Source organism: Jatropha curcas, chromosome 3 (assembly GCF_041381405.1).
Source record: "Jatropha curcas cultivar XTBG-Jc1 chromosome 3, XTBG_Jcur_1.0, whole genome shotgun sequence".
Classification (NCBI taxonomy): Eukaryota; Viridiplantae; Streptophyta; class Magnoliopsida; order Malpighiales; family Euphorbiaceae; genus Jatropha; species Jatropha curcas.
In genome coordinates, this window is record NC_143153.1 from 31,774,852 (window position 1) to 31,801,958 (window position 27,107).

At 31.2% G+C, this 27,107-nt stretch overlaps 3 protein-coding genes across 3 annotated transcripts; 1 reads left to right on the top strand and 2 right to left on the bottom strand.

The window, feature by feature from the left end:
• Positions 1–1,086: 1,086 nt before the first annotated feature.
• Positions 1,087–6,298, bottom strand: LOC105639568 (Pentatricopeptide repeat (PPR) superfamily protein). The gene is made up of 2 exons (XM_012223650.4): positions 3,530–6,298; positions 1,087–2,331 (listed from the first exon to the last, which is right to left on the bottom strand). Exon 1 carries the CDS (start codon positions 6,291–6,293, stop codon positions 4,023–4,025), a length of 2,271 nt encoding a protein of 756 aa, XP_012079040.2. The 5' UTR covers positions 6,294–6,298; the 3' UTR covers positions 1,087–2,331; positions 3,530–4,022.
• A 6,177-nt stretch (positions 6,299–12,475) lies between these two features.
• On the bottom strand, positions 12,476–16,237 carry LOC105639944 (uncharacterized). The gene is made up of 3 exons (XM_089718648.1): positions 14,957–16,237; positions 13,641–13,745; positions 12,476–12,853 (listed from the first exon to the last, which is right to left on the bottom strand). The coding sequence occupies exons 1-3, from the start codon at positions 15,439–15,441 to the stop codon at positions 12,778–12,780; spliced, it is 666 nt and encodes a 221-aa protein (XP_089574774.1). The 5' UTR covers positions 15,442–16,237; the 3' UTR covers positions 12,476–12,777.
• An 8,618-nt stretch (positions 16,238–24,855) lies between these two features.
• LOC105639567 (transcription factor TCP4) lies at positions 24,856–26,686 on the top strand. Its single transcript, XM_012223649.4, has 2 exons — positions 24,856–26,055; positions 26,209–26,686. The coding sequence occupies exon 1, from the start codon at positions 25,005–25,007 to the stop codon at positions 26,019–26,021; it is 1,017 nt and encodes a 338-aa protein (XP_012079039.1). The 5' UTR covers positions 24,856–25,004; the 3' UTR covers positions 26,022–26,055; positions 26,209–26,686.
• The last annotated feature ends 421 nt before the right edge of the window (positions 26,687–27,107 follow it).

Below are 27,107 nucleotides of genomic sequence, written 5' to 3' on the forward strand. Positions count from 1 at the left end.
ATTAAACCAAACCAGTGAGGGGTGAACTTTTGTTTTGTCTAAGCTTGAACTGGAATGAATAGTAAGATAGGCGTGGCTCCACGTAAGATGGTGTGTTCTTCCAATATGATTTTACCCTAAATGATCACTAGTGAGCTTCATGTGGTTCTAAAGAAGAAAAACAGATTTAATTTGCACAAAGCCAATGATTCCATCACAACGTGAATAACACATGTGGGTTACATGTGAGATTGCATTTCTTGTCAACCATCAACTCTAATCTTATTAAAAAAAAAAAAAAAAAATTCCGACTTATAATCGAGAGTTGAATCTCGTAGATGGAATAAATACTCATTAAATACACTTTATCTCTTAATAAACTGATTCAATGCGAGCACAATTTAATTTTAACTCGGTGTAAATATTGTGAACACTATTATCTTGAGTATTCATATCATTTTTAAAAAATCGATCTTGATATATCTTGCCCATAATGAGATAGGAGAAACTACAAAAAAGATGAGAGCATCTCCTTATATAAGAGCTTCTGAATGCTATATATTTCTTTTCACTTCTAAAACAAATTTGTAATATTCTCTATGCTTTTTTCCTAGTTTGACTTGCATGTAAATTAAAAAAATTTAGGTAATATAGTTAAACTATAATTGTTATTTTATTTTTTCATAATATATCATTATGTTAGCTTTCATTAAAATTACATGATATATATTAAATTGTTTTTGAAATTAATCGAAATTATAATAAAATATTTAAATAAATATAATTTTCTTTGAAGATTAAACATTAATATTTTAATTTTACTTATATCAAGGTTTAATTAATGATAACGTATTAGTTTAACCATTATATTTATGGACAAAGAAGTTATTAAATAAAAGTAAAAAGAAAAAATTTAAATATTATTCACTTCTGTATAAACATCGTATATATTCACTTGATCTGCACATGTGCAATGTCATGTTCTGTGATATTTGAGATATAAAGATTGTATATAATATATTCCTTATTTGTTATTTCACACAGACACTTATACCTTACTGCTTTTGTTTCATTGGAACTAGATTATCTTTTGCTGCAAGATTAATATAAAACAGAAGAGGATATAGTTCTTTTATTGCCAAGGTTTTGCTCAGTTGACTAGCCGGTTCTCTTTTTCTAAGAACCTTACATTAGCATTATAATTCTGAAAATGAAAACTACACTTCAGCAACAATGCCAATAAAGATAAAAGTACCATAAAATAAAAAGTTGCAAGCATTCATTTGCATGAAACTGAAGATACAAAAGTCATGAAATGATCTTTTTGTTTCTCGGAGTTTGCTATATGGGGATGCATGTCAGGCATTGAGCCTTTCCTGGAGAGTGAGAATGATGTTCAGGATCAGGTCCTCCAGGAGATACTCTATCAATATCTGAATTTAGCAGCGAAATCCGTCGATGATACTCCAGTTTTGAACCAGTGTATCCCATTTCACGTAAAAGTTGGCGACTATCAAGCTCCTTCCTATGAACTCTTGCCTCAGACCTGATCATAAGAACCATAAACACAATCAGGAACAAAACCAAAGCCTGTTTTCCAGTTGGATTGGCCATCTAATGCTAGGTTAGATCTTGAAGAGTTAACAAGTTTGTTCTGAAAGAGAAGCTAACACAAAGTTAGTTCCAAGACTTATAAGTAGAGCTACTACTTATAAAATGGAACTGGAAGAACAGGATCTATATAGCAAACTCAACTAGCTTGAATAGTTCACAGATAGTTAAGACGAGTGAGATGTACAGCTTACAGCTTGCTGCTATTTATAAGATTAGAGGCAGATAAGATGAGTGCTAGGACACATATAATGGACCACTATATTTTGTTTTTTCTGTCCAACTTTACTATTATATACGATAAATTGATAATGGCTCCTAAAAAAGGACAAATTAAACACCTTAAGGTATATGCAGAAAGTTTTCTACTCTTTAGATTTGGAGTTGGTTGTCGTCTCCCATTTAACTTTAAACCACTAACAAAAAATATGATACTGCTCTCCCTTGCATTGACTCTTTCTTCAAGTGACACGGGAGGGAGTACTCTTTATTGCACCAATCAAACCAATTCTAAGTTCTGACAGCTTAATCACCATTTTAGGTTAATAGACCATTTCTTGCACAATAGTAAGCTTAAAGGTGACCCAATGCATGAAGCATCTCACATTTGCAGGCTCTGAGAAGGGTTGATGAACACAGCCTTCCTCGAGCTTTTGCAAAGAAGTTGTCCCCAGCTACTCTTATCTCTTCCTCCTATGGTAGGTTTCTACACAGTTCACTTGCTGCTCCCAACTTTCACGTCTACACTAGGACAACAATCTTTGTGAACATAAAAGCACATGCAATATGTATCAAGCTAAGTCAACGAATTCATGGAAGATAACGAAAAAAAAAAAGAAACGAAGAGATAAAGATAGTTTTTCTTGGAACCACCGAAGCTTTTTTCCCCACCAATTCGCCACATACAGATTGTTTTGACTGTGGAAAATAAAATATAATCAGTGTCCCTTCCCGAATGGTCAGGGGACATTCAAATATATTAATACAATATTCCATTATATTATAATTGTTTGTTCTTATCATTCTCCTATCTTTCAGGCTAAAAGAGGTAGAGAATCTCGAGAAAATCCATATTATACTCTACCGGATACAACTATCCGGTACAAGGTAAAAGATAAATAGGATTGGAGAATTTCACATGATAATAACTGTTGGATATGATCAAACGTCCATTGGAAGAAGGAATTATTTTAAAGCTAGAAAGGAATTCACCTATAGATCTAACCTAATCTTTTCCACGTCATTAGATCAACTTTATGATCTAAAGCAGATAATCTAAATGTTTTTATGTGTTTTTCATAGGCACTCTACCCAAAGAACAAATGAACATTTTTTTTCAATTCTACTAGTTTCTTTCGTATTTCATCTTCATCTCCACCCTTCTTGTCCTTGTCCTGCACAGCTAGCTAGTTATTTTTGAATAAATTATAACAAAATTTAGCAACTTACGGGATATATATCTTTGAATAAAATATAAGTAATTGAGGCTTAAAAATCTTTTGGGTTAATTTTGGTTGTGTCTTCTAGCCAGAAAGATTTTGGATAGACTATACCATAGATAGGCAAGCTATATTAAGAGTCTTGTTAACTTTTTCTTAATTAATTCTCACAAATGCATCTATTTTCATTCCATCTTTTGTTGAAGCAGCAGAAAATCAGCTTGCTATGAACATAGTGCCTATACAGAAATCTAAATTAACTGGACAGTGTATCCAGAGCACAAAAATGATATCAGAAATCATACATCTTCAAAGTAAAAGCATATGCATAAACTACAATATAAAAGATGACCTATGTCCTCTATGCAATAATAGATTTATCAATTTGTTCTTTCTATAGACTGAATTTGAACATTTTCACAAACCATTGTTCAAATAAACTTGCGTATATAGGGGGGAAGAAAATTAAAGAAAGGTGCAGAGAGATTGCCCCCATGTACCTTGATTAAAGGGAAGCCTGCGGCATAAACTGATGAAGAAAGGGACGAAGGTCCAAACTGAGTTGGCCAAATTTTGGCTTTGGTAAGCACGTGCTTAAGGAAACATTATGTGGATGCCGCCCACAAATATGCGGCTTTACCACTTCTGATTGGTTAATATTATAAACTATAGGTTGACAATAAATCTGTATGGCACCTAGCATCAAACAGAAAAGAGAGGAAGAAGAAATCATTTCAATAGATCCCAAAAGCTGTTTTTCCATACCGGTTATGTGAGCTTAAGTCAGCATCAATGGAATAAATAAGCAATTTACATTATATGAGGTCTTCATTTATTTGGAGATATGCAGACCTCACGCAAAATGAACTTCAAAGGTTAGAAAGTCCCAACAGAAACATTTGGGAGAAGAATTCATATAGTGAACTTCAATTTGCATGCCCTGTTTCTTGATAAAGTTCGGTCTTACAGAGATTTTCTCTGACAACATTGAGTTTACATTCCCAAAACTTGATCCTCTTTGGTTCTATATCTCTTGCAGCCTTCAAGGAAACTACGCCATATGCGGGCATTTGGTGGGAAAGGCATGCAGGAAATTACTTTCTCTGCTTCCTTAACATGTCCATGCCTAGCCAATAAGTCCACAAAACAATGATAATGATCCATGTCTGGTTCAATACCATAACTAATCATTTCCTCAAAAAATTGTATTCCTTCTCTCACCAAAGCACCATGTCTACATGCCGAAAGTGCTGCAATAAAAGCAACCTTATCAGGTCTAAAACCCATATCTTTCATCTCCCTGAACCTTTCTAATGCTTCACAGACACGACCATTAATACCAAGAGCCGAAATTAGAGCTGTCCATGTGATTAGGTTCCTATTTGTCATACTGTTGAAGATTTTTACTGACCTCCCAGGGCACCCACATTTTCCATACATGTCTATCAATACATTGCAGACAAATACATCACAGGAACTGAAATTAGTCTTTATAAGAAGACCATGGACAGAACAACCCAAAGCAAGATCACAAATTTTACTACAAACACTCAGAAGGCTAACATAAGTATAATTATCTGGGTAGATTTGGCCCATAAGCATACGTTTGAAAAGTTCGAAAGCCTCTTTATAATTACCATTCCGAGCACATGCTGCAATGACAATGTTCCAAGAAACATCATCTGGTTCTTCCAGCTGAGAAAGCAATTTTAATGTTTCCTGATATTGACCAGATTTGTTAAGGATTCCAGCAAGATTGTTAGAGGGGACAGCGGCAAGTGGTGATTCTGAAGCTGCCAGAAATACAAGCGCATCAGATATGAGACCGTTCCTACCATAGGAGGAAATAAGGGAGCTTAACACAAATTCATTAATCTCATATCCCATTCTTATAATCAGACAATGAAGCTGCTGTAGCTCAATTATGGAAGATGATTTAAGAACTGCTGAAAATGAAAACTCATTAGGCCGATATCCCAATTGAAGCATTTCCAGCAGCAAAGAAATAGAAATAGAAGAGCCTTTATTTGCAAAACCCAGAATTAAAGAATTCCAAGAAACCACATTTCTTCCATTTATCTTAAAAAAACAATGCCGGGCATCATCAAGTTTGTCACATTTAGCATAATAGTCCACCCAGGCACTACCCACATAAACATCAGTTTCAAGAGCATGCACGATTGTTTTAGCATGGACAAATTTTCCATACATCAGGATCTGTAAATCTGCACAAGAGCTTATGAGACTACCAAATGTGGTCTGGTTAGGCATAATGCCATCCTTAGACATTTTCAAAAAATGCTGTAAAGCTTTAATGGACTTCTTGCCTTTTGCCAATGCACCAATGATTGTATTCCATGTCACAATATCCCTACAGGCTGCCACCTCAAACAATTTCTCTGCTTGGCGTATGCTTGCACATTTTGCATACATGTTGATAAGAGAATTCACAACTGAAACTTTATAATCGAACCCCCTTTTAATGACTAAACCATGAATTTGTTCTCCATATTCCATGTCTTTCTCGGATAATAATCCAGACAAAACAGCCACAACGGAAAATTCAGACAAACAACCTTCTTTCCTGACAAGCTCAGAAAACAAACGCATACAATCTTCCACACAGTCCTGATGCCCAAACAAGGAGATCATTGAATTCCATGTCACCAAGCTCTTAGCAGGCATATCCTCAAAAACACGGAATGCCTCATCTACCCGCTCACACCTTCCAAACAGACCCATCAAAGCAGTACCCACAAAAGCATCAGCGTAAAACAACCCATTCTTCACTGCAAATGCCTGCAACTGAAACCCACGATAAATATCCATAGATGTAAACGACAATAACCCAGCAAATGTGAAGTTGTTGGGCCTAAATCCATAATATGTCATCTCACCAAAAATCCTCCAGGCTTGCTGTAAATAATCATACTTGCAATAAGAACTGATAATAGAATTATAGGATACAATGTTTTTTTGGGGCATATTTTCAAACACCTTTTGTGCCATTGGCAATTCATTGAGTGATGCATAAATCTTGATAATATTATTGTGAAGAAAGGTGCTTTGCTTAGTGTTAGGACCAAGAGTGACTGTGAGTGCATGGAGAGATTTTGTTTTATCAAGAGAACGAATCGTTGAGCAGACATGTAGAAGGTATTGAAGAAGGAGGTGGTGTTTGAGAAATTCTCCATGGAAGATCATGCAGGCTGGAAGCAAACAGATGCTAACAATTAAACTATAGTGGCTCCCTTTAGACGACATAATGTAAAAAGGACTCGTTTCATAAAATAAACGGCAGGTCGCTCAATTGAACTGTTTTTCAAGCAAGTGGATGGTAGTACTACAAAGTACAAACTACTTTCTTTTTTTTTTTTTTTTTTTCTTTTTTAGAGAAAAAGAAGCTTTATTAATCAAGAAGATATATCAAACAAGAAATCAACTTCAATACAAAGGGAAATACTATCCAAATAGTGAAGTCTAGCATAAATTAAAATAAACTGCTCGAGTAAGAAATGAGCTGGCTTGTTCGTTTGCCTATGAATCAAAATCACAGAAACTGTATCTAAAACATTGAGATAAGACTTACAATCTGCAATAATTTATCAAATTTAAAAACTACTTAGTTTAACATTAATTGAAAATCATGAAAAACTCTATAAATGTAAATAATTATTTTATTTTTTATACTCTTTATTATTATTTTTATATTCTATTTATTTTAAGATTTTTTTATATTCTCCGTCAGTATTTTATTTAAGATTAAAATCCACGTAAATATATATTCAACTTATTTTTTATGTTTCCTTTCATTTTTCAAGTATTTATTGATATTGGAAGTATTCAACTTCAACCTTTAATGATGGCGAAATAGATAAATTCATTTATATACTTTACGTAAAAAATTTTAAAGCACTATGAACTTTTATTTTTGCGTTTAACTTATAAAACTGCATCTATTAAATTTTTTAATTTTTGAAAATTTTCTATTAAACATTTCATCTTTAAAATCAGCTCGATTAAATATTTTGATTAGTTAAAAGAAATATGAAAATTATTGATTGAAAAATTATACATATATAATTCTTCGAATGATGTCATATATTACCTAGCTAACTAAATTAAAAGTTGAAATTATTAAGAAAGAAAGATTCTTATATATTTATATTAAATTAAAGCGAATTTATATTAGGTATTATATATCAATATTTTTCTATTATCTAGATAATAATAATAATAATAATAATAATAATAATAATAATAAAGTTATATAACATGTTTCATGTAATCCCACTTGGCTTTTATGATCTAAAAAGTGAAATGTACCCACGTTGCGACAAATAAAATAATGATATATAAATAGTTCTAAGCTCATACATGCTCGTTAAAGTATCATACTTTAATTACATTTTCATTCCATTAAGCACAAAAAACAGACATTTCAGAAGAAAAAAAAAAAAAACATTTCTTTTTCCACTCTTAACGACTAATTAACCGTCCAATACATTAGCTCATAACATAACTAAATAGCATCAGCATTAACTAAAACAAAAGTCAACTCAACCTCACGTTTTCTTGTTTCTAACTTCCTTTGATCTCCGCCATGAACACAACTTCAAACTAAGTAAACAGAATAATGAAATTTCTGATTAGTGATGTTTAGGGTCAGGACCTCCTGGACTTATCCTCTTCGATTCATTAGGGTTTCGTATCGTCCCTTCATCTCTTAATTTCACCATGAGAGCATTGGACATTTCTTGCAAAACCCTAGTTAGGGTTTTCTTGTCATGGTTATGGAGTTGAGGACGAGGACGAGGAGGATCATGATATGGCACAAGAAGTCTAGTTTCTGATTTAACAAGTGTAAGAATTAGTACAATAAGGCATACCCAAAACTTCAAATAACTTGCCATTCTTCCTAGACCTCGAAGAGCTAGTATAGCTTAGCTATTTAGTGTATAAATTCATTTCAAGAAGAGCTCCTTATATATAGTTGATTATATGCATATTTATAATTATTAAACAAAATTAGAAGTTTTTTCTAGGGATTTTAATAATTAATTTACCAATTAATATTAAGAGAATTGACCATGATGATGAGTGTGTGTCTAGTCATCAATTGCTTATTAATTTTGTCCTTGTGTTTACCACTTAATTTGTGTTGTTTAGAAATCTTGATTGCTTGTTCTTTTGAGCTTTCTAAGGTAGCCAAAGGACACCAAATGATCTTTTCTTTCTTCTCTTTCATTTACATATGATGTCAGAAACTTTTGAGTTCAGCTTTTGTTTGTATTATGTTTTATACTTATTCCAAACAAATTTTTTGTATTATTCTCATATGATAAGCATATAGACATGTATATATGTCATTAGAGTTGAATTTAGATGACTAAGACTGCCACTACTCAGCAATTAAATGAGAGTTATGTTGAAGGCACATGCATACCCACATAAACACATGCTTGCTAGGAGCTAGGGTTGGTCGGTTCTGATTCCTGAAATATATATATTACAAAGGAAAAAAAAACCCTAATGTACTCTCCACTTTCTCCCACATTTTCAATTATTATTATTATTATCCCTAAAGAAGCTATCTAGCTAGCTAGTTCAAGGGTTTACGTGAGCTATATACATGTCACAAGTGAAGGTAAATATGATAGTATCATGATTAATGTTATCCATTATCATATAGCTAGGTAGTGAAATATGGGATAACGAAATCTAATTAATTACTTAATGATATTCTCATATAATTAAGCGCCGGCTTGATTTAAATGTTGACGCCAGTGGATAGCTGACAGCGGTTATTGTTAGTAGATAGCAGTTAATTAAATGAATATCGTCGTTTGATAACTGAACGAAACACATCCTCTAAATATATATATATAGAAAAATGGATTGTTGACTTGAATAGTGCCATAAAATATCAACGCACTAAAGCATAAATCATTTGTCGTGAGCCATAAATATAATGGCACCTAATTTAATTAACTACATAATATATATATATAATTTAATTGTTGTTTTAATACAATTCCAAATCCATTTCCTTGGAGTGTAATAAACAAATGAATGTGGCTTTTCAACTCTTGAAGAATCATCATCCTACAAATATTTTAATCTATCATAATAGATTCTTAAGGTTTAATAAGGAAGCAATATTCATTATTCTCTCGATGATGAATCTCCAAATCATATAAATTAGGTAGATGCAGTGCAGTCTTAGCTATTTCTGTCTGTACCTCCTCATATTTAAGATAATTAAAATTAAAATCAGATTATTCTCTGTGTAGAATCTTCTAAATGGTTCAATTTTTTTATTAGCATTTTGGCTGAAAATGCTCAGCTCAGCAGTTGACTACTGTGACCATTTATATATATATAATGCTTTTCAGACCTGAATTATGGATTAGCATGTGTAAAGTTAAAATACATTTTTACATTTGTCCTTTCAATTTCTGGACAGTTGCTTCTCTGCCCTTTTCCTCATATTAATATTTTCACCTCTCGTTTTGGTTCTGTAAAATTTGAAAGGAACTTTTGGCTTTGTGCAGTATTATTAAGAAAATGGGAAAAAAAATCTTCTGGATTGCAAAGAAAACAAAGGAAAATAAAGAAAATGAGCTAATTTGTAGAATATTTAATGCATTAGATTCAAGTCGATCATAGGGATTAAACACTTTCTCTCGAGCCTTTGAAAAGACTTTACATCCATAGTCCAAACTCAAGACTTTTTGATTAAAAGAAAAGATATCATTATTATTCTATCTAACTCTTTTGAATTCTCCATTTTTATAAAGGAACATTCATTAAAAATTGAATAAGTTGAAATAATTAAAATTAATAATTTTTTTCTTAGCAAGTTGAAATATTAAATGTGCTATACTATAAAGCCTAAGAAAAATCACTAAGGAGCTGCCATGGATTGGATTTTTGCTCTTGCATAATATAAAATCCAATGGGCTCTGGGCCTTAGTGATTGGATCAAACATTATTTCATGTTTTAGGCCCAACTAACAATATCATTGAATGATTAGCATATGAAGAACAGAAAGACATTTAAAATCAGAATCCTATTCTTGCAGAAGCAACAGTAAAAATAGCTAATAAGGTAATCCAAATAGGTAGCTCTTTGGCAAAGAGCACCTGAGAGGATTGAGGAATCTATAGGATCATAGATTTGAGCCACTCTCAGCGGGAAATCTCCATGGGCCAGCTCCGCATCTCTCGAAGCGCACGAAGAACATTCAAATTATATGACCTCTTAAACGAACATGGATAAAAAAAAAAAAAAGCTAATAAAGTTACATTGTATCAGAGAACAATAAAGAGAGCTCATTAGAAGTAATTTGAGTTCAAGGAACTACTTTTATAAGATTATTTGCATATCAATAAAGGATAAATCATAAAACCAAAATGAGATTAGTCTCGAAAAGGGATAAGGAGAGCGAAAAAGAAATTAAAGACATAAAAAAAGGACTGTATTGATGATTTAGACTGTAGAATATAATGGTTGATGAGTTCTCAACCTATCAAATCAAAAAGAAAAAAACTTAAATCTATCTGAAACCAAATCTTAATGACTTAGATTTGGGCACTGCAACATTTTCTTGATCCTCTTCAGATGCTTTCCTCTTCTTAGAATTTGATGCACAACTTGGAACAGAAACAGATAGGAAGGAATCAGAATCTTGAGCTAAAGCTAACTGAATATAACTTTGGTAGAAGTAAGTAATATCTTCAAGTGGTCGCCTAACCCTTTTTCTTCTAAATTCTGATCGCTTGGATGCAAGAACTGGATTTTCTTGTTTTGCAGAGAAAGGAGGGATATTCTCTTTGTTGCTCTGGTCATAAAGATTGATGGTGGTGGCCTCCTCCATTATTTGATGTAACTGTAATAAGGCCAAGAATAGAATTAGAGGACAGACAAAAAGAAGTTTAGAGTAAAGAGAGTATTTGTAGAGAGTTAGTGATAGGTACATTTTGGAGGGAATGGGATAATGGTGAATTGGAAATTGCTTGTCTGGTTTTGTTTTTCATTTTTTCTAAATTTGAGTTTTGGCTTTGGATTGAAAATATGAAAATTGGGATTTTGAGGATTTAGGCGGGTGGGTTACATTTTCAGTTTTCATGGGTTTAGCTGAAAATTTCAAGAACAGGGAAGAATTGATTTCGGAGGATGTGAATTGAAATTTCCCGGTTCTTGCAAAAGATAAAAAAAAAATTTTAGGCGCCTGGGAGTGGCGCGAAGTGTATAGTTGTTGGAGCCAATCAGCCAAAGAAAGACAAATGGACCAACCAATAGAATAAGAAAAGCCAGGTAAGAATGACAAATAGTTACCAAATCCGAGAATAAATATATATATATTTGTTTTTTTGGCCAACAATTATTAAGCTTAAAAGGACAGTCTTGGCATTTGTAAATAACTAAATATCATGTAATATGATTTACTATTATATTTTAAAGTCATTAATATGATAAATTTATTGTTAGGATAAAGAAATTGATGAGTTTTATTTTATCATTAATTCAAAAAACATATTATCAAGTTACTGCAACAAGCTAAAAGAGAAAAGAAAATATTATGATCTAAAAGAGAAAAAAATATTTATTAAGAATTTTAAAATATATTTTCTTCAATTAAATAATATTTTAAAAAGAAGATTGTGAAAAAAAAAAATGAAGAGTTCTATAATTTTAGAGTGTAGAGTGAAAAAATTTCTTTATATTAGGAGATAATTTAAGTAAAAAATATTCCCTTAAATTTGTCATTTTTTACTTTTTTTTTTTTATTCCATTTAGATAGTTACCATTATTTAAATATTTGCATAGTAAATTGTTTCAATTAAATGGATATTAATTTGGACATTAATTGAAGAGGTAAATTAATCAATTATATCTATTTTTTTTAAATTGAGATGATTCAATCACTTTTTTTTTTATTTCTGTAAAAAGCAAAAAAATAAAAATATTGAGATGATTTAAAAACATACCGCTATTAATTTTTCATTATAAAAATTCTAGCTCATAATGTATTGCCAAAATGAAAAAAAAAAAAAAAATGTATATCTCAAAATTTGGTCCAACCTTCCAATCCATGGGGTTGCATTGACTTAACCAGTTACGCTACATAATTTACCAAGCAATATTGATAATGGCTGAAATTGCCTCTTCACAAGTAGAAAATTTCTTTTAATAGATTTCCAATTAGCCAAAATAAAATTAAAAAAAAAAAAAAATTGAGCTGAATTCATTTACAATTATAATTTAAAAAAAAAAAAATTGTCCCATAGATTCAAACCCGAGCGCAGCTTGTTAAATTTATCAAACGAGCTCTTTCCGAATTAAGTCTCAAATAGTTAACGAGCAATTTGACTGATTTACAAACAACACTAATTTCTACATATTTCACAAACAAAATAAAAATAAAGTTGCAATGATCAAGTAATTCAATATACTCTTTTATTTTTTCCTCCACTAGATATCATTTCACAGACATTTCTCATACATTTTAGACAATATTTCTCTCATGTCGAAGAGCATTGCATTTCTTAAATCTGGAAACTTACTAGAAACAGCTAATAATAATAGATAAATTATATATATCAGCAACTATACAATAAGCATTGCTTCCTACAGCTCATTAGTTAGCTTAGTAGACAAATTATATCTCAAATTTGATATTGCTTCTTGACCTTTAACAAAAACCAAAACCAGCAGTTGCCCTCAGCAGCTACAATACCACATCTAATTTTGATATTCACATATTAAGCGCTCAAATTTCGCCAATTGATATCCAATGCATATCATATTCATAAAGTTCCTGCAAAAAATCCCAAAATAAATTGCTTAAGATTCCAAGCTTCAAAATAAAAAAAAAAAAAAAAAAGTACTCCAACTTACCCTTGGTTTTGATATACTTTCACAAGTAACTATTGGTTTTAAGATAAAAATAATTTGATCAAATTACCCTTGTGTTTGTTATAATCTAGAAAAATTAATTGTTTTCTTAATCTTTGTGCAACAACCTTAAATCACTTATATTTTGAGACAGAGGGAGTAACACTTTTAATACTTGTGCAATTACTGTAAACAGTACTTGTAATGAAACAGAGTAGTATAAGGAAACAGTATTGGTGATCAACCAAAAATGAATAATATATATATATGAGCAAAAGTAACAAAAAGGAGCAATATGATCATAAGGGTCATACAAACATAGCAATTAGAGGTAGCAGTCCCAAGATGGAGCTATGTAGCATCTGATAATACCAACGGCGGAAAATGCACTTCCATTTGACCTTTTCTAAAAAAAAATTGGCGAATATTGAAAATTGAGATCTATTTAAGTTTTTCCTTTTCTTTAACTTTCAAACATTAAGGGAGAATGCGAAAGTATTAATGTAATATGAAGCATTCAAACTATATTCCGGAAACCATCACACAAGAGACCCTTTTGTATCAATGTTCTTCATACATAGATGAATCAACTTTTCACATATAAAGAACAGATTAACACAATTACTGTTGAAGGCTAGGAAATTCAAGTATGCATTAAAGCATAGAATTATATGTTAAAAGGAACCAAAATTGGTAGAAGAGGTACTTACAAAGAAGATCTTGCTGATCGTGCCCCTGTCCATTTGTTGCTATCAGATTCTGAAACCAATATCAATGACTGATCTTCATCTTTATCCTGTGAAGAGTTAGTAAACCTACAGAAAAAATTGAAATGGATGTTATCTCAAAGCAGGGACAAAAGAGAGAAATTGCAGTCTAGATAACATAGACATAAAAAGAGTTTACAACAGCCTAATTAAATTCTAATGAGGCATTGCAAGCATATCTTGTCAGTCTAATGAAAACAATATCCTTTATATACCAACATTATATCATATATGCAAGAAACACAATTATCACAGCTCTAACTTTTATATGTTCAAGACTTTCAGTCAAATGTGGTTCAGAACAGAACTAACATGACTGTGTGAACTTCCCAAACACAATATATGTAAACAAGCACACAAAAAGATTCATAAAGAGCATGAAGAATAAGAAGTAGAAAGAATGAGAGATTTTGGGAAGGATTCACAAAACAGTGTAAGAGACTGTGAAAAAAAATTTTCTATGACCTTAGAAGGTTAATGACATGACAAAAACTCACCTAAAGTTGCTGATTACAGCAGTTTAATGACATTAATGCAGGTTGCTGAGTCTGATCCACATGTGAACAGAAAGAATGACATGCTGGAATGTTAGTGGCTCAACGACTCAAAAAGGGTCAATCTTCTTCCTTCTTAAATTTCAATCTCCAAAATGACAGTTGACAAACACTATTGAAGCATAAAAGTAAATGTAGACTAAAATCACTGTATCCATCTGACACCACAGGCACTCAATGGTGACAACAAATTAATACCAAATTAATACCCAAATATTTGTATGATTGAATTGTGAAACTCGTATTCCTGCTTTGCCACAACAGTTGCAATTAAAGTATCAAGTAGGAATTGTAAGGACAGGACTAAAAGGCAGCAAAGTTGTAAAATTCAGTATCAAGCCACCAAGTCAATGTATTTAAGCTTTACTGAACTCCGTAAGTTCTAATTTCAGTTTTGGCATATCATACTATACCAACACACTGCCTGGGGATCAAGTATATTTTCACCTTTTTCCTAAATATTACTCCCATCTTTCTTAAATTTCAATCCGTGCAAAACCATAATTGATATGCTCCAAACAGTAGAAGCTTACACATGATACAATGACTTAATAATGGAAGAATTTAGCATAAAAAACCTACACCTACTGGACAATTGAATGATCATATTCATACATAAATCCTCATTCAGTGCTTTCAAATGTAAGAAGAGTGACATATAACATAAATGCCATAATTTTCTTTTTATTACTTTAAAGATCTTACCTCTGGTTCTTTTTCCTCTTCTTCTTAGTCTTCGTAGCCCCTCCATAAGAAGCCGAATGGCTGTCCTTATCAAGCAATACAAGGCTCTCAGTATAATGTTGAGCATAAAATGCCTCTTCCATTTCCTGAATCCCAAGATCAATAGTTTCTTGACTAATAGGGTCATAAGAAACCAACAATCCCTTCCTTGTCGACACTAAAAGCCCTCCATTTGCTCTTATCCCCAAAACCAATTGTACTCCTCCATCAACACTGACAGTATACATCCTAGTCCATGAATTTGCAGACCCATAATCTTTTCTTATCCACACATTACAAATTCTACCCATAATCACTTCCTCCATATTTACATCCTCCATATTCAAATTCTGCATATTCACATCTTGTTGTTGCCTATCAAACTGCAATACCGCAAGAGAACCCCCAATATCTGCAATTAATATATTCATAGGACATACTCGTACCAAACTCTCTGGCAATTTCATTTTCTTGAATTTCTCTTCAGCCACATCAAACAACAAAATCGAACTGAAATGGCACGCGGTTTCGTCTCATATGCAACCCAATGGATGCGGCCATTCATAAAGCATTGTGACCATCTATGCTCGGTCATGCAATACTCCACTCCAGCTGCTTTAATCTCTTTCCAAGAATCACTTTTTAGTGAGTAAACTTCGACCAGCGGTGGAAGCTCGTCAGGCTGTTTGTTTCCTTGAACATATGCAACTCTCACTACCTTATAATCATTTCTCACCGAATCGAAACCAAATCCTAGAACAAACATGTAGGGACCGACCTCGTCAAAAACGATACGGGGTCGAGAGAGTAAAACATAGCGTTTAAATGAGAGGGTTCCAGAGGATGACAACTCCGGTCATCCCGAAGATATCGTCGGAGCGGCAAAGAAGGCCATGGAGACAACCGATGATACGAATGAAGAGCCCGTCTTTTGCCTTAAATGGTGAAGTGAAGGCATTCTTGTAATTAGTGAGGGAATGGGGAGACGAATCGAGATGGAAAGAGAAAAGCTGAGTTCTTGACGACTCGATGAAGCGTCGGAGGAGAGAGGACGGGAGAGAGGAGGTTGAGACAGAGAGAAAGATAAGTGGGTGGAGATGAAATGAGAGCTAGTGATTAGAGAATACCATTGCTTGCAGACGCACGTGCATCGCACGAGGAACTCCACAGGAAGCCTTTGAAGAATATTCCGCCAAATTTCAGGAAGAAAGTAATCCGACATTTTTTTACTATTTTTGGAGGGAGAGCAAATAACAGTGAACACAATCAATCTCAAGCAAACCCCCTAAAACCCTAGAAAATGCACATTGACAGGAAGCTGGATCGTAAATGGACATGGGCCTTTACAGATTAAGCCCAATTCTTGCAATTGGACAAGTGAGTGGACTTAATGGCAAGCCCAATAGGCCTTTTTCTGTTTTTTTTTTTTTTTTTTTTTTTTTGGGGGGGAAAATAGGCAACTTGCAATTGCCAAAAAGCTCCAAGCAACTTGCAATTGTAAAATATTACTCATAGATTATGCAAATTGAAAGAACTATTATTTTTCTTTTTTTAAGGTTGCAAAAACTTTTTAGGTACAATCTTTTTTTCCAAAAGTTGGGGAAAGAAAGCATGATATGATTAGCTTTTTTTTTTTTAATTTAATTTATTATTTTTTAATCATATCTTTGGACTTTAACAAGCTAGTATTTGCATTTTTCCTAACTTTTAATAATAATTATTTTTATTTAATTGTCCAAAGAGAACTGCTAGTAGTATAAACAGGAAAGAGGGGATTTGTATAGAAAAGGGAATTTTGTTTTTCTAGAAGGAACAAGAGAATGTTGGAAAGTTAATATTATCTAAAAAGCATATAAAAACTAAAGAAGTCTGAGAAACCAATTTCATGGTTGAGAGACTTGATATTGACACACCTCTTGGCGCCACTTGTTAAGTCACAGTCACCAGTAGAGAGAAAGTGCTTGGCCCTACCCATTAGCATAATTGGTGTCATCCTTTTCAAACCCATAACTTTTCCCCCAACACATTGTTCATATAAATTTTTTTCTTAGGGTTTGGTATATTTCCAGCTAAAAACTTGTATCCACCATTTTTAATTAAAGGTCACCAAACTATATGTCTTAATGGCCACTAATGACCACTAATATGCCCATCTACTATTTCTTCTAATTTCTTTTTATATCTATCCTGCTCTAATTTCTTCTAATGAACTGTAGTGAAATGTAATCGCAAGTGCGGTTCTAAAAATCGAATTTATATTCTTATTATTATAGAGATTGAGTTTATTCACCAACTTAATCAATATTATTTTCAGCGTAATATTTCTGCAAGATATTCAGGCCCGTATTCATTTTTATGTTCACAATAAACTTAACTAATCATCGTTCGTTCTCGGAGGTAGAGGAGTTGTCCTGAAGGAGTTCGCGTTGTGAAGGGTCATACTTTCACGAAATGTCCAAACCCCTATTCATTTTTATGGTCCATAGTAAATCGATTAATCTCTGCTTGTCCTCGAAAGTAAAAGGGTGGTCCAAGGCGAGTTTGCATTACGGAGAATTAAATCTATGACCAAAATCATGATGATCAGCTCCTTAAAGTATTCTTTGTCATTGAATTACCCGTTACGATTATTTTCAGTAAACATATTGAAAGCGACAGGAGTTTTTCATGTGAGCTTATAGTAAAATATGCCTGGTCTTGCTCCGTACATGTTGTAATAAAAATAAGACTCTTCACAATAATAGCTAGACTGTGCTGTCTTCTTCTGTTCTGTTAATGGAAGTGCAGGTTGTGTACATATATGCAATGTAATGTCAATATTAATGAAATGGGACCCTTTTAATATTGGGAGTGAATGTGAAACCATGCGCAATCAATTTATTGGATTGGTGTTCAATATGAGTTGTCAAATTATACAATATTCATGTGCATAGGCGAATACTTCTTTTGTTTTCTATCATTGATGCCAAGAAGATGGTGACATGGGAATTCATTTCTCACCTAATTAAGGAAATTAGGGTTAAATATTTTTTTTGGCACTTTTTTTATATAGTTACGAGCCATGCAAATGCAATTCTTTAAGAACATTGACATAAATAATAGACACATCAAGATATTAATTATCAATTAACGCAAAATATAAGAACAAATAAAATAATCAATAACGTAAATGATTTGCTTAATACCGCTGCTCAGGTGTGGTATGGTTAAATAATTTTAATCTTACTTATGCTGTATTATAAAAGAAGAGCGCTCCGATAAAAATTTTCTTCGTATATAAAAATTGAACACTGCTTGTTTCTGAAAAACGCTACGTATATGTATCATGGTAGGGTAGAGAGTGACCAATAAATGATTATCTTGGATCACGCGCAAGACTCGTAGCTTTCAAGGTTTCTCACAGATCACAGGAAAGAAAGCAGAAGACGATATGTATTTATATGCATTTGCATTTATACACACACTTTCTCTCCGCCATTGTCCTTTTCTATGACTTCCAACTAAACTTTTTTTCTCCCTCTTTATCTTTTTATGCATGCCTAAGTAAGCGCTCTCTCTCTCTGTCAAACCAAAGAGAAGTAACAGACTTTGATTTCTCACTTGGAAGATGCTAATTTTCCATTTCTGTGCAAATCAATAAAGAAGTGTTGGGGAAGAAAATGTTTTTAATTTGTTCCAGTAATTTTATTTTACTTTCTATTTTTACCATTTGGTGAATTATTCTTTTTCTATACCCTAGAGGTACAACACTTAAATTTTCATAAAAAAACGTTTTAAATTTGAATTTGAAATTGACATTCGGCGGCGGTTATTAACGAAATCGAAACGTGTCTTACCACATGTAAATATTTCTAAATTTTGAAATACTAAGACTTATTTACCTTATATTATATATTTTCTTTATTAATATAGTATCAATAATTAATTCAAAAATATTTTTATATTTTAAAGTATCTAGATTCTAAAAAAAAATCCACTAACATGCAATTTTTTTTTATTTTTTTTATTTTAATCATGAAAATATGTAAAAAAAATAAACTCGATCGATCGCTGTGTCTTAATTAACTTGTATCTTGGGCCTACTTCCCGATTCGTGCAAAAACATATAAAATGTGCAAACGACACGAGTAAATTTTCGGCCCATAGTAATTATTTGAGTGTAGTGGGAAGAGGACACGTGCATGATGTGTATGGTTTAATTCATTTTAAGATTTATTTGCTTAAGGAATAATTACTATATTTTGGACTACTTAAAGAATTTATATTTTTATGTAATTTTTTCATATTCAATAATAAATTAAACAAAATATAAAATTTTTTGGAAGTTCTGAATTTTCTTATTGCTTGTAAATTGAAACTTTTAATATTTGTAATTAATTTTCGATATTATAATCCAATATTTTTTCACAAAATATTTTTAAAAAATATTTTTCTTTTTTATTTGAAAAACAATATATAAGAAATATTAAGAGAAAGGGAAGATAAATTTGAAACAACCTTATAAAGTTTGAGTACTAATGGACAGGCCATCGTCATCTCCTACGCATCAACAATTGACAAGTCATAACCAAAAATGTATGCACGTGAAAATAAATAAATAAATAAAATAAAATAAAATTGGCATTTAGCAAAAATTTCACGGGGAAATTGCACCACTTAACCTAAATTGATAATTGTAGAATGATAGCAAATACATTTTTTTTTTATTTATGTTAATCAAACATATTCTTAAAAATTTCATCTTAATTAAAGTAAATTAGTCAAAAAATAAATAAAAATAAACACAAATTAATTTGATATTTATTCAAATTAAATTAAGAAATCACTTATCACTAAGCTTTTAATTGTACAATCAAACTTTTTTATATATATAAATAAAACGACGGACCTAAATGAGCAAATGGGGACCTTAACACTTTATGTCTAAAATAATAATTTTTTTTTCCGTAATTAAAAAAAAAGCCCTTTTTTTTAAAAAAAAAAGGAATTTATTTTGAAATATTAAATAATAAAGGTGTCAAAATATTAATTGCAGCTCAGTAATAATGGTTTGTAATTTATTTATATCTATAATAGCCAGTAGCCTAGACGTGGTACCAAATTGGTAGTGGGGTATTAATTAATAATTAATGACAAAGCTTTAATTAGGAGTAATTTTTATTTTATTTTTATTTTAAAAACTTTTTAATTTTTATTTTATTAAAATGAAACCCCTAAATCATTTAAGTTCAAAAGCTTAAATATTGCGTTTTGCCAAATTGTAAATTCAATAATTTTGAGGCAAATTACTAATTAATTTCTTTTGTAACTATAATGAAATATGTTATTTAGAACTTATATTTTCAAAAATTGTTTTTTTTCCAATTTTATAACCTTCTACCTATTTATGAAAAAATAAATCATGAAGAGTGTATTTTGTTGTAATAGAAAAATTAAATAATTATTCATCCAAATCTCCAATTTCCCCTTTAGAATATTATTGAAATAAGAATATTAATTAGCATTCATACAATATTTAACTTTACCTAGCAATTATATTTATTTTCTGAATTTTAAATAAAAAAAATGAAATGGAACCATAAGAGTGCATGTGAGAAAAGCATAAAAATGATTGAGCAGTAGCTATTATTTAACACTTTGATGATTCCTCTTTGCTTTCTCGATTTCTCGTACCCTTTTGTCCCAAAAATTTCCCATGCTTCATGCTTTATATTATACACCTAATTTCCATTCTACACTTATAGAAAGACTTCTACTGCAAGTTGTCTCACCTTTTCATGCAACAAATAAATAATTATACTTTGCGGTTTAAGATGAACACGTTTAGAAAAGTTAGAAGTTTTGATTCGGTCCGAGATTTCTCTACCATAAAATTATTATCGCAACCAACTGTATGAAATTATCTTCAAATAAACATACGCTAAAATAGAAATCATATAATTATATATCAATTTTATTATTTTTATTTATTTTGATATAGCAAGGAGGTGTAATCTCATTTGGATCGTAAAGCGTAAATGTTTTTAATTCTCCCAGCAAAATACACTTCCTATGAATCGAATTTATAATCTCGTCCTTACGGGAAAATTGCTTACTACCCCCCAACACATTATTGCTTTAACTTTCCCTTTCTTTCACTTTCTTTATTCAAAGATCAATAAAGAACTCCACTTTTCCTAATGATATATATATATATATATATATATATATATATATTCCATATAAAATATTGATTAGTTAGTCGCAACTAATTTTGTTAATTTCCTATTGTCACAATAGAATGTTTCAATAAATGCCTTAAATATTTGATAAAGATGAAATTTTAGAAATAGATGTTGAGATTTTAAAATTCAATTGGGAAATTTTCTTTCTTTTTTTTTTTTTGGGAATTAAAATGGGTTAAAGTTTTTTTTTTAAATATAATTCATTAATAATAAAATCAAGAATTACAAATATTCAATTAGACCAAACATATAAAACTTACTATCATAATTAATAGAAAGTTCCCTGATCTTTCAACAACAAAAGAATTATTTATATTCATTTGAATGATAAAACTAAAACTAAAAGAAACAATATTGAATTTTTTCGCTTGAAGATAACCTTGACCGATATAAATCTTCATAATAGTAACTAGTCTTTTAATTAATTTAGACGACAAAATAACTTATTTGTATCTTCTATCCTTAAATTGCTTTTCCAAAAACTTGTTGCATATGACTTACACGGATGAATTCAAACCACTATGCGTTAGTAGCATCAATGGATGAATATGCCGCATTACCAAGCTCCATTAATCGAAAATATACATCAGTAAAACGAGATCTAAATTCTCCAACTAAATAAAATCAAATATCATACATTTTAAAAACAAACCTTCACAAAGAATGAACTAAACCCTCACAGAAGAATGGACAAAAAAACTCTAAAGATAGAGACAAAGCAACAATAACAAAAAAATAAAGAAAAAATAAATATATTAAAAGAAAATAATATGAGTTTATTAAAAATGAATAAAAAATTATGAGCAAGAAGAAAAAAGAAAAGCAGGGGGCTACCGCTGATTAACAACGGCCCTCCAAATAAAAGTTAGGTTCAGATAAACCAGAGAGAAAATAGAAATGAGGTTAGAGTTAATTTAGCATCTAAGGGTAAAATATTAAAGACACTAATATCATAACCTTTTCTTGAGAAATTTAAAATTGACTGATACAATATATATAAATTACTTAATAAGAATAATTGTGTCATTCAAGTTAATTTTTTTGATAATTGGTATCTTGCTAGGTGGACTTAAAGTTTTATATAGGAAAAACATTTTTTTTTTTTTTTTGAAAAGATATAGGAAAAACTTATTTGTAATGATAATAATACATCCAATAAATCTAATGATAAATAAATGATGTAAACAAAAATATGAGTGTCTAAAATTAATTATAAAAAATTAAAATTTTTAAATGACGATTAAATATTAACTAAACTATATAAGAAATACTTTTCAAAAGAAAAAGAACTATATAAGAAATAAATATACACCTGATGCTGACAAATATTTTCCTTATCATATTTCCAAACCAAACCTTATTATCTCACTTTTCTTATTTGATGTGTTGTCACACTTTGATTGGATGTGGCTGGACATAAAGCTTGTAAGATTTCTTTTATTCCATGACTTGTTAATTATAGAAGCCTATATATATCATATACATATGCCTTACATAACAAGTTTATATAAGCTATTGACTGAGATTTTTTTTTTCCACACACTCTTAAAAAAAAAAAAAAAAAAATTCAACCCCCTAATTTGGTTTGTGCAAGTTGTTACATCACTTGCCAAGTTGGGGTTTGAATAGGATTCAAAAAGGAAAAATGCAAAATAACATATATATTAATTAATGGCACAGACGGTCCAATCATTCGTTGTTTTTTTAATTTAGTGATAAATTGATATTTTAATTACAATTTTAAGTTTATATTAATGGGTTTATAAAATTAAGTAGTTTCATTTTTAATTCGATTTAAAGAAATAAATTAAATTTACAGAAGGAATCAAATTGTTTTGTTTTGTATATATATAATTCGGTTTTAATTTGATTTTTAAAAAAATTTTAATTTGAAAACAAACCCACTAATTATACACTAAAAAAAAAAATTATAATCCTATGGCCAAAAATTTAGAAAATAGGGCCTTAATTACATCTAGGTAACTAATTGTGAACTTAGTCAATTATACATATTTGTCAACTACTTGCAAAAGGGAAAGAAACTTACAAAATTAATTAATTTGTACTATAAATTCATATTTATGGAACCATAGATTATGCATTAGGCCCTCCACCTATTCTTTCATCCTCTATGAGAAGAAAATTGATACAGGCATATGAAAGGTTAATCGTTATAATGTTTTGCTTTTAGCGTCTTATAAATAGATATTCAAATAATTAATGACCAGTCAAATAGCTAAATGCAAACACAACAGCTAATTTTTTTCGGAAAAAATAATCTTAAATCCTTGATTTTGTACATGTATTAGAATAAGAAATAGTGAAGGGATACGATATGATACTAACAAGTAAGGTTATAGTTAGAGTCATGATTGGAGGAGTACAAAATTATGAAAAGGATGCTGAGAAAGTGTGTCTGTGCAAAGGATGTTTGTCCTTTCTTTTTAGTGAAACCACACTTATCTTAATAGTGGAACTCTAAAGTACATATAGAGAAAGAAACCAGAAAAAGCTGTTGGATATCATTATCAAAGCTTCAAAAGGGGGTGGGTAAGAGAAGTGGCTATTTGAGTCACCTCTTCACTCTAATCATAACTCATCACAAACACTTCTGGTTAAGATTTAGGAATCATAATTAGTTTGTTCAGAACTAGTTGTGCTCAAATTATTTTCAAGACAGTCAAAAGTTCAAAGTTTAGTTTTATTTTTTCATAATTTTTAAAAACTAAAAAAGAAAATATAAAAGAGACTAGAGAGGGAAGGAGGGAGGGAGAGAGGTGTAGGGTTGAGTTTCAAGGAGAGGTAACTAAATAGAGATAGGGAGGTGGGGTTTGTGACTTTGAAGTTACTGTTTCATTTGTTTCTTTTAGGGTTGAGATAACCAAATATCTTTAATCTCCTTTCTGACCAAACTCTGCCACCCTTAGCAGAAGCATCGAAACAGCTATCTATGAGCAAAGTTAGGATATTACCTAACTCATATTTACTACTTCTGTAACTTTTTCTCTTTATCTTTCTTCTTTCTTCTTTCTGCTCTTAATCTCTTCATTATTTTGTGCAGGGAAAGAAAAAACATTTCAGTTACTTTTTTTTCCCTGATTTTTTCTAAGTCTCAGTTATCATATCTTTCAATTTTTTTTTTCTATTTTCTTAGTGAATTTCAGTTGAAGTTCCTTCTGGCTCTTTTTCTTTTTTCTTGCAATTTTCTTTTTTCCAGCCTACGTAGAGAAACCCACCACTCTAATCCATTTTTTACTCTGACATATCTTACTCTCTCTGTACAGATAGAGATAGATGAGTTGGTCATAAATAAATTTTATACAAACTTGAAATCTTCAAGTTTTTATTTTAATTTTTTTGGTTGGTTTTGTGTTTCTTGTGTTAGTGATGTTACTGGGGTATGGAATCTGTGGAAGGCAATGGCAGGAGGGTTTTTGAGATCAGCAGGTTTAGGATTATGAGTTTTAAGGATTGTAGCAGTAGCAGATGAACAGCACCAAGCAATAACAACACAGTTAAAAGTAGAAGAAAGAAAAAAAAAAAAAAAAAAAAAAAAGGAAGAAGAACAACTTCAAGAAAAGCAAAACTCAAGAATTAGGAATCTGGATTTTCAGGGAAATCAAGAGCACCCACAAAATCCTACCTACCAAATTTTACACCAAACCCATCAAGATCAAATCTTTAACCCAGAAAATCCTCAATTTCTCCAAAACCAGCAACAGAAATATAAAGAACCCATAAGTTCTAACCAATCTTTAGACTTAGACCAAACCATAGAATATGCAAAATCAAGAAAAAGAACAGAAATGAAGGGGACAGGAGGAGAAATTGTTCAAGTCCAAGGTGGCCACATTGTTAAGTCTACAGGGCGAAAAGATCGACACAGCAAGGTTTATACTGCAAAAGGTCCTAGAGACAGAAGGGTCAGGCTATCTGCACATACTGCAATACAATTCTATGATGTTCAAGACAGGCTAGGATATGATAGACCAAGTAAAGCTGTTGATTGGCTTATAAAGAAAGCAAAGTCTTCAATTGATAAGCTTGCTGAGCTTCCACCGTGGAATCCAACTGCTAATGGAAATATGGAGACAGACCGAAATGATGGGTCTAATGAAATGAGAATTGCAGCAGAGCAATCAGAATCATCTGGTTATAGTTTTCAACTCCATAGACAATTGGGTGATAATCCAAATAATGATTCATCTTTTATTACAACAACTATTGACCCTGATGTTGTAATTCCTGATACTATGAAATCTTTATTTCCAACCAGCTCCAATACTTCATCAATGAATTTTCAAGGGTATACAACTGATATAATTTCAAGAACCACAAACCATACTCAAGATCTTGGCCTATCCCTTCACTCTTTCCAAGACCAAGGTCATACAACTTCAAATGATGAGAATATTTTTGCCGGCTCAGGCCCAGTTGGTTATGAAGCTAACTTTCAAAGAATGGTAGATTGGAGTAATAATACAAATACAGAGAATAGAACTGCCAATGGATTTGCATTTAACCCACCAACAATGTCTACACAACAAGCATTATTAGGGCAAGACTCTGCATTTTCTCAAAGGGGACCCCTTCAGTCCAGTTTCATGCAATCTTTTCGCGCTTGGAATGATCTTACTATGGCATCTGCTGCAACAGACCACCATAGAACACAGGATATATCCCAATCTTTTATTTTTGGTAGCAGGTTTGCATCAGAAGGATTGCCTGGTGCAGGTTTTAGCATTCCAGCACGAATTCATGGGGAGGAAGAGCAAAGTGTTGTTACTGATAGGCCATCCTCCTCTCCCAATTCTCAACGTTGATTTAAAGAACTCAACTTTCTTGCTTATCTACAAGGTAATTAATTAAACCTACATTACTTTTATTTACTTTCTCTTTGTGTACTGTTTTTGTTTGTTCACTTTGAAAATATAAGCTCAAGCTAACAAAAGAAAGACAATTTCAAGATTATTAATATCCCAATGATTCCCCTTTTTTGATATGTTATAGAATCAAAACCAACCATGGTGAATGATGATCAAATTGAGATGAAGTACCAAAGATTGAACTCAATTCAATTCTGCAACACAGCTATGTGAAGAAATTATGGTTGGAATTCAACTTTTTTTTTTCCCTATTTTCTTTATATCTTTTAAACGAATTCTGTGCTTAATCTATATAGAGTTTATCTGCTTAAGGTATTAAATGGGTTCTTTTTGCTCAACTTTTGATATATTATTTTCCTGCTGGTGCTGCTGCTAGAATTGGATTCTGATTTTATGTGTTTCTGTTTTTGTTGTTGCTGAGCACTCATCATAGTTGTCTTCTGCTTCACATGCTTAAAGTGAAACACAACAATAAGTGAAGCACAGAGATTATGATTACAACTTTTTTTCTTTGGTAGAGAATGGATTTTTAATCCATTTTGTGTTGCATGTACAATCTGAATGCTATTATATAAACAAATTACATCCTATTTCTTTATTTTCATGTTTTGAGTTTTGCAGCTCATGTAATGTTCTATTAGATATAGTCATCTCCAAGGTCTTTATAATGGCTTTACTCATTCTTGTTGCCTTGATGTTTCATATAGGGTTTAATTACCGAATATGAATATGAAATTCGATTTCATTTGTAACCGAATTTTCATGTTTAAAATAAAATATTTAGCTTTACTAGCACAACTAGTTTACTAGAAATACTTTTGATTATGTTATATTTAAGTTTATAAACAAAGCTTGAATTTTACCTAATTCATTTATACCAAAAATACTTTCACAAAATTTAATAATTTCTCTCTTTGTTCACAGTAAGTTCTGCGATTTCGTTCTTCTTTGTCTAATTTTCTGGAAATAGATAGTATATATGGGAAGTTCTGAAAAGCTCAGAGATTGGAGTTAAATATATGC

Bases quoted from the DNA above. Each gene is read 5' to 3' on its own strand.
- LOC105639568 (XM_012223650.4), bottom strand. From the start codon at position 6,293: ATGTCGTCTAAAGGGAGCCACTATAGTTTAATTGTTAGCATCTGTTTG.
- LOC105639944 (XM_089718648.1), bottom strand. From the start codon at position 15,441: ATGAAATTGCCAGAGAGTTTGGTACGAGTATGTCCTATGAATATATTA. The intron at 13,746-14,956 runs GTAAGATCTTTA...TTTTTTCTGTAG, and splicing joins AAGAGGAAAAAGAACCAGAG to GTTTACTAACTCTTCACAGG. The intron at 12,854-13,640 runs GTAAGTACCTCT...GATTTTTTGCAG, and splicing joins CGATCAGCAAGATCTTCTTT to GAACTTTATGAATATGATAT.
- LOC105639567 (XM_012223649.4), top strand. From the start codon at position 25,005: ATGAAGGGGACAGGAGGAGAAATTGTTCAAGTCCAAGGTGGCCACATT.